Below are 8438 nucleotides of genomic sequence, written 5' to 3' on the forward strand. Positions count from 1 at the left end.
ACAAAAACAACCCGATAACGAGAGATGAGAGAGAGAGAGTCATATTTACATAAACGCCATCATTTATAGTTTCCCTTTCTAAATGGGAAATTAGAGGATAATGACAGAAATGAGGCAGATCCAGAGAGACGACGTGTTAACGCAGACTCTGAGTGACGCACCGCTACATGCCTGCTGTTGATGCATGCCATCGGTGAAACAGGAGCTGGTGAAGCATGAAGACACACATTTGATTCCCAAGTGATTTTCTTTCATCATCAAGTTAATAATCGCCAATAATCTTTTTCTCAGCGACGGGTCACATTGGCTGCATTATTGATCTGCCCACTAACCCCGCCAGCCTCATCACTTACACATATCCTAATGAAACGGTGGGATAAAAGTGCTGCCACAGAACTGACTGATCCACCAGGCTCTGCACGCTCTCTGCACCAAGATCTTGTGGTGGATTCACAGTATAAGGCAATTAATTCCTATAAACTGGTTATTTTCACTGCAATTAAACAATACATTTTCCCCCTAAATCACTGTACTGCAGCTTGCTTTTTGAAACTAATTTTATTGAAACAATCTAAATTTTTTATTCTGCTAGAAAAACAACTCTTTTACCCCCGTCCCCACACTAATGACAACCCTCCTCCCACTCTATGTAAAGCAGCATCAAGCCAATAGCATTTACTTGCAAATTAACGGCACTCTAATTCCCAAAGAGGCCTCCAAGAAGAAATTCCACACATTCGTTACCCACAGGACCAAATGGCTGCAAGGGTGGAGGGGTGGGTGGGGTAGTTACACATAGGGGGGGGGGGCAGTAAAACAGCTCACAGATGAATTGGTAATTAATGTGTAATTTCTATGCAAATCATTGAGAGGCCGGAGCTGGAGAACAGTGGAGCAGAAAACGACATTGTTACACAGTTTCTGGTTATTTCCAGCACTTAAATGGAGCGTGATGTGTCCTTTATTACATCCCGACGTGGCCTCGGTGTGAGTTTTTGGAGGTCAACTTGGAAAACAGCTCTGTGTGTGTGTGTGTGTGTGTGTGTGTGTGTGTGTGTGTGTGTGTGTGTGTGTGTGTGTGTGTGTGTGTGTGTGAGTTCCAACAACAGCTGAATACGGAAATAAAAACGCACAGCAGCCACGCAGACACAGGTAAAGAAAGAGTTTGCGTGACTCAGGGGAGATATTTGTTGTGTGTTTTTTCTCTACGTGGCGAGTTCCTTTATCGGACCTCTGCAAACGCACGGTCCCGTTTCAGCACCGAGCACATGCACGCACCGCTGCGGGGTTTTTTGTCCGTGCACTGTGCGTGTTCCTGCAGACTGGACGCAGGAGAGAGGAGAGCAAACGACTCACAAACTTGCAATCCTGCAGCGTGCATCCCCGCATGGGTTTTACCTTCTGAATACTCAACACCCCGGATCTCCGCAGATTCCCTCAATGTACACTTTATCACGGGATGAAAAAAAGTAACCGCTCCTGTGAACATCTCTCATTTCGTCCAACAGGCGATCGGCGTGCACGCTATATCCCAACCATTAGGTTTTATTGCGTAAAGCGCGGATAAAAGTTGGAGCATGGATCGTTTGGTTTGCAAAGAGCGAGGAGCTCACGGACGAATCGACCGCTGCCTCACACACACACACACACACACACACACAACAGTCCTCTAGTGATCTTTTTACACCACAATCCTTATACAGCATATATATGTATATATATATTATACAGTATATAAAGTACAAGTAGCCTCACGTGCATTTAAAGGAGAATAAAGGTGGTAATAAACTCTGCTCGGGTGCAGCACCGCGACATTTAGAGAATCGAGGAGAGGAAACACCACAAAGTGCAACCATCGTTATAATAAACACGTTTGACACAGATCACACATGTGACATTACATGTGTGATCTGTGGCTTTTACGCAGCGATCGTGCACACATGCAACTTTTTTCTGCATCCACGCGCTGCACGGATCAAAAGTGGACGATGTCTCCACGCACGAGATCAACCCTCCTCTTGTAATGACGTTATGATCAGGTATCGCAAAAATAAAAAAAGATGAGGCAAAGGTTGTGTCATGATCGCGGAAGCAAGTGAATGCACCTCGGTTCGTTTTTGGGATGTTTAAAATCAGACCAGCTGTTTAAAAAAAAAAAAAAAGATCTGACCGAGAGTCCTGCGATGAGAACCTAAAGAGTCAACTAAGTTTTAAACCTTGAGGATAATAAAAAAGTTCGCAGTCTGCGCAATGAGCTCCGTGTTGCCCATCGGTTCCAGTGAGAGCCGACCACCTCACCCAGGCTCGGATACGCCACTTGCGTAAAAACGAGAGAGACAATTTCGCGATGTAATTGCAACCAAAAAAAAAAAAATCTACCACGCAGAGAAAGTGCGCAAAATGTGACAATTGTACGTTTCCAACGAGGAGGCTAACTTTTTTTTTTTTTTTTTATTTCCTCCCGCACCTAAACACACCTGTGACGAATGCGTGAGCAAGGATGAAGCCGAAAAACGAACGAACTTTAAAACCGCGCGGGGGAGAAGGAGAAGAAGAAGAAGAAGAAGAAGAAGAAGAAACATTGCGGGGCTCGTGTTTGCGTGTTGTCTCACCTGTCGGCATCTGCGCGGACACCGTGGAGAGGAGAAGAAGAAGAAGAAGAGGAAGGAGAAGAAGAAGTCCCAGACGTTCACGGGAAAGTGTATCCATGTTTTCAAACGTGGCCGAGTCCGTGACAGTCTCCCCCCCCCTCCGGAGCAGGAGAAAAGGAACCGAAAAAAGTAAAAAAGTTTGCTCTTCACTCCTCGTCCTTCTTCACTCGTCTTTTCTCTCACTCTCACTCTTCCTCTTCGTGTTATTCCTCCCGTGGACTCGGACGCTCCATTCTCTCCTTCCTGCGCTTTCCCGTCGCTTTTTCCTTTTTTTTTTTTCTCTCTCGCTTCGTTGCGGGCTCCCGCGGACCCGAGTGAGGGAGCGCGCGCACGAGAGACACACAGCGCGAGAGAGAGAGGGAGAGAGAGGGAGGGAGGTGTGTGACGTCACGAGGCAGGAGTCCGTTTCAAAACCAGATTAAAAGAAACAACGTGTGAACAGCGAGGATCCGTTGTTTTGTCCCGTTTGTGCGTTTTTCTTTCCATTTCTGTTCTATTTCTATTCATCCTGAAAACATTTCACACCAAAGTCAAAAGAAACTAAAAAAAAAAGAATTCCCATGTTAAAGGTGCAGTGTGTAGAGTTTTGTTGAACACCCCTCACCTCCCCCTCTCCTTCCAAACACGAAGAATAAACTGTGGCAGCTTCAGTCGTCATAAAAACTCAAAAGGTGTTTAGTTTGTTCAGTCTGGACTAATGTGAAAAACATGGCGGCCTCCGTAGAGACGGTCCCCTCGATGTAAATATAAAGTATTTGAATATAAAGGGTCTTTTCTGTGGTAAAGAAAACTACAATTCATACAATTTAGATGAAACGAACTAATGAAAACATCATGAGGATTATTCTACATTACATTTCTGACAATAGTTCCCTTTCACCTGAATCTTACACACTGGACCTTTAAAGGGATGGTTCACCCAAAAAAAGGAAAAAAAATCCATCTTTATCTACTCACCTCTATGCGGATGGAGGGGTGAGTAAAGTGTTTGAGTCCACAAAACACGTTTTTGGAGTTTCAGGGGTAAACAGGGATGCAGCCCAAAATCCGATAAATCTGTAATGGAAAGTATAACCTGGATATAAATTGATAGATTTATGTCGCGGCGAGTTTTGCTGACTACTTGTGTTATTTTTCTCTCCCTCCCCAGACGGTCAATCGCTCAGTACAGGAAACAGATGTCCAAAAGCACCAAGTTCATCAAGAGTAAGCCATCTCACTAATTCATCTCACATGAGTCTTACCACTGAACATATTTACCTTCTGTCTCTTATGTACATATAGTCAGTCTATGTCACGGACCAAACTGTCTTTATAACCGTTTGTACAGAGAATATTCAAATGTAATGACAATGAGATGCAAATGAAGACACACAGATCCTGTATCTCGTGCAATGTCAGTTATGACTGGATTTCATTATTGAAATGTTCACGTGGAATCAGTTTTTCAGTGGAATCTAAACCAAACATTATATTTCCCTGTGTGAATTCTGCTCTGCGGTGATTTTAAGTTGTTCATATCTCTCCCACCATTGTTTTTTACATCATGTTGCAACTCTTATCCGGCTTCAGGTAGCAAATAACAGGGGAGGCAGTCATTGCTGTGTAATATCGGATCTGGACTGAAAACTAGTCTGCACGAAATATTTCCTGTGCTGGAAAATGGACAGCGAGCACAAATAGATTTTATATTTGGAACCACTGGACGACCCTGTTCAACCCCCGACGCAGGTACATTGTTCCTGTGCAGACAATTTCCAGCAATCTAACCTGTCACCGCGCTCAGTGGAACTCACCAGTGCAATTCTGAGCCCAAATGTGCTCCATCCAGCGTCTCTATGATGGATTACACAGAAGCTCCCTCTGTTTTCAGTCCAAACCCTGTACGGACAGAAAATAACTTAAATATCAGACAATTCCGCGGATCCCATTCAGTGATGTAGTTTAACATCCAGGTCCAGCTGTGGTTCAGTTCAGTGTAATTCAGCACGGTTCAGTGAGGGCAAGGTTAGAGGGAAAACTGTAATTGCAGTTAATAAAAAGGCAAATGTCGACTGCAGCATTGTAACAGGACGCAAATTCACAACCACTTGCGTTAAATCTTTGTTCACCGCCCCCAGCTGCAGACCAGACCTGGGCAACTGTCTCATGTGGATGTGATTGCGGGATAAAGGAATTTGTTTACAGTTTCATAATGAAACAATTAGAGGTTAAATCTTTGCACAATTAATCAAAAATTATGAATTCTCACCTTTTCTCCCACATTATGAGCATTCTGATATATATCACACTCAGTATCAGGATGTGCAACTGCTTACTGTTTCAAATCTAGGTGGTACAAGCTGGAACATCTCATATTTTCCAAGGGTCATCTAATGGCTAATGGCTTCAGCTTCCTCTCTTCGAACGCACTGGTGAGTCTGCAGTTTTTTGCCTCGCTGAAGGAAGGGAGGGAGGGAGGGAGGGGGGGAGGGAGGGGGGGTTTGGCAAAGTCGACCTGTTGTTCTAACCCAGACTGAAATATTAGCAACAGATCTCCATGAAACGTCTCACTGATGTTGCCAGAGGAGGAATTGCGCAAGTTTTGGTGATTCCCCAGACTTCACCTCTTATTACCGTGCATGTCTGCTTAGCCAAAATGTATCTGTGCAACTTAGAGGACGATGGTATTTTCTTTATTACAATATAATATAAGTATTGAACATCGTACCTGCTAAAGCATCAGCCTGTTAACATACCAGGTGAGGCCTCAGATATAAAGTCAGCTTTCTCTATGACCCCATCTTGACTGAGGACTCGCTTCTTATTTGTTGAGGAAGGACAACTCCTGTCTCTGTCTGTCATATACTTTATTTGAAGTTAGACAGAAAAGTCAAGACAGACGCCTCTTGTCGTGTCCTCTTGGATTCAGGTTCATTCAGAAAGCTGAATAATTTGCAATAAGTAGAAAATGGAAATGCAAAACCCATCAGCCTGCACAGTATACCCCGGCGTGTCCTTTCAGTTTAGGATAAAGACTTGAATTGTCGCTGCATTATAATGTACAGTATACCACACGGCCCTGACTCCACTCACAAGTAATTGAAGTTGACCTGAGCGTGAATAGAAAACAGCAATTTAAGTTTTACTTTTCTGAAGCACAACCTTCACTCACACCCTAAAAGTCTTTCAGTGTTTGATTCACCTAAAAACTATTTTGCTGAATTCAACCATTATAAAGAAAAAACCCTCAGATGTGACAACTATGTTGATATTTCATCGAAAATAGAAGAAAAGTGATCTAACGAAATTAATTAAATCGCATAAAGGCGTTAAGAGATAATTCATGCCGTTAATACAGCAAAGTTCAAGAATTTACGTTTACCGAATAGATCCTGATTTTTCCTTGATTTTGATTTAGTATATTATTGTTGTTGTTGTGTGTCTGTGAGTGTGTGTGTGTGTGTGTGTGTGTGTGTGTGTGTGTGTGTGTGTGTGTGTGTGTGTGTGTGTGTGTAGCAGAAACAAATCTGATCTTTGTTTGTGTTGGTGAGATCAGATTATTGAGAATTAATGCAAATTACAGAGGAATGAAACTGACCTCAGACAACACTGGACCTCACATTATTTTTGGATGAGGACGTTGTGCCCTTGTCTCAGTCGCATGGTCATTCTGTCCTCTTTAATGATGTGACGTGAGAAATACCTTCTCTCCTCTACAGTTTGTAGTTTGTCGTGATTGTCTATAAACCCAAGTTTATTTATTCAAGCCTGTATGTTTGTGCGTTTGTTTATTGGTTTGTTTATCTGCAGGATTACTCAAAAAAACTGGGCCCATTGGGCACTTTCTTCTAAAATTGTGAGATTTTCACCAATTTCACCAGGGAACAAGTCACTGATCTTCATGAGAAAATCTGTTTAGGGGACTGATATCTACGAGCGCATGTTATTTGGTGCAGCTTTATTGAATTCAAGGGGACTGATGGGCCTTGGCGGAGGTATGTGCTCTACAGAAAGCCGTTCTTGTGTTTGGGACAGGACGGCAGCACCTTTCACCTCCGATCAGAATAAAATAAAAGAGAGAAAAATGTGGATGAAAGTGTTAAATGAAATAGAAACCACTTCTGAAGGACAGGAGCCAGAAAGCCACAGCAAATAGATGAAAAAGAGGAATCAAATCTGAATAAAAAGAAAACAGAACACTGCTAATTGTTTCCCTTCAAAAAAAAGATTAAATAGAAACAAAACAAAAAGTCTTTTGAGCAGAGTGTGAACTGAAAAACCTGATTTCAGCAGTGCTTTCATTCCACAAGATTAAAATTTCAGGAATTTTGTATTTTAAAAAACTGAATCAATCGGTAGAAACATATTTCAGGACTGAAAGCAAAAAATGATGCCACATGTTACTTTCAAAGAATGTTTGCTGTTGACTTTGGAAGTAATAAAGAGTTTGTATTAAATATATTATTATCATCATAATATATATTTTAATCAGTGTACTTTCAAGATGTTCTATCAGTTTTAAGTCTGGAGGAGAGGAGGAGAGGAGAGGAGAGGAGAGGAGAGGAGAGGAGAGGAGAGGAGAGGAGTTTTTCTTTTTGCAGACAGAGCTGGTGAAGCTCCATGTTAACACACATACACAGAGATTTAGAATTTGGTGTCTGTGTGCGCGAGATATGCTCGTTCATATTGAGTCTCAAGGTCGCAGCTGTGGTAAGAAACCGCTGTGTGTGTGTGTTTGTATTTGAAAAAATGAAAAGACAGATAGTGGGAGAAAGTCTGTGAGCGTTATTTCTCTCATGCATACTCAGGTCTGAGGTATGCAACCTGGTGTGGGAGTGTGTACGCACACACGCGCACAAATATGTACTGTTGCACACCCCGAGCTCTCACTGAAGTCGAAGCCAGTTTTTCAGCTCATCCTTCAACACAGTATCAGACCTGGTATTGTGCTCTGGCACAGACAGATGTCGCAGACTCGTCAAACTATCTGAAGGAAACTTGGCCTGAAAAGATTACGACAAAGACATCGATTATTGGAACATGCCCAAAAGGTTATGAAAGCTATTTTTTAAAATCAGAGGGAAGATATTTAATCTAGTCTCTCAACTTGACCTCCAGTTATCTAAGATTAAAAAGCAGAACAGCTCTGAGTCACCGCTTCCTCTGCAAGAAATTATTTTCCACAGGAATTTGTACTAAAACATGAAATTTGAAACAAGGCGAAGCAGTTTTATTTATAAAACACACTAATACACGGAGGTTGATTTAAGGTGCTGTACGGACTAAATTTAAATCCATTTAAAATAGAAAAATTGAAAGGATAGAATGAAAAACATTTAAAAATAAGTGGAAGGAGCAAAATATTACAAATAAGTTGATAAATGGAAAAAGTGTAAGATAATGAAATAAAAATGATGACAAAAAAGATTTACACACAATAATGGTATGACCTTGAATTTAATATAAATTGTTAAAAGCATTTGTGAATAAAAGGTTTTCAGTCTACATTAAAAAAAATGTCACCTGATGATGTAGATGTGTATTTCTATATTTAAAAAACCCTCTGGTGCAGCTTTAATGTTTTTACTGCAGAACAAAGCTGCATCGTATCATTTCCTGTATACCTTAAACCTTAAACCATCGTCAAACACATTCAAACCTCACTAATGCTTCAGTTGTGCACACATGGTTTCTTTGCGCTGTGCCGACAATGTACGGAGAAGGAAAAAAAAAAGATTCCCTGTTGGACAAACTTGAAGAAAACTTTGTGGAGGCCTTGTGTGAAGCAGCTGAACTTTATTTTTG

General features: G+C 41.6%; 1 protein-coding gene across 22 annotated transcripts in view; it reads right to left on the reverse strand.

Annotated features, from left to right (window-relative positions):
- ptprk (protein tyrosine phosphatase receptor type K) overlaps positions 1–2971 on the reverse strand; it is a 93548-nt gene extending 90577 nt beyond the window's left edge. For 7 of the 22 annotated variants that reach the window (XM_069515655.1, XM_069515656.1, XM_069515661.1 and 4 more), the window contains exon 1: positions 2613–2969. In XM_069515655.1, the coding sequence (XP_069371756.1) occupies positions 2613–2709 (97 nt within the window). In that variant the 5' untranslated portion in view covers positions 2710–2969. Of the gene's footprint in view, positions 1–2612 lie in introns of all 22 variants that reach the window. The other 15 variants (XM_069515666.1, XM_069515664.1, XM_069515668.1 and 12 more) reach the window with 4 other exon arrangements.
- Between the last annotated feature and the right edge of the window lie 5467 nt (positions 2972–8438).

This window comes from Paralichthys olivaceus, chromosome 19 (assembly GCF_024713975.1).
Source record: "Paralichthys olivaceus isolate ysfri-2021 chromosome 19, ASM2471397v2, whole genome shotgun sequence".
NCBI classification, from domain to species: Eukaryota; Metazoa; Chordata; class Actinopteri; order Pleuronectiformes; family Paralichthyidae; genus Paralichthys; species Paralichthys olivaceus.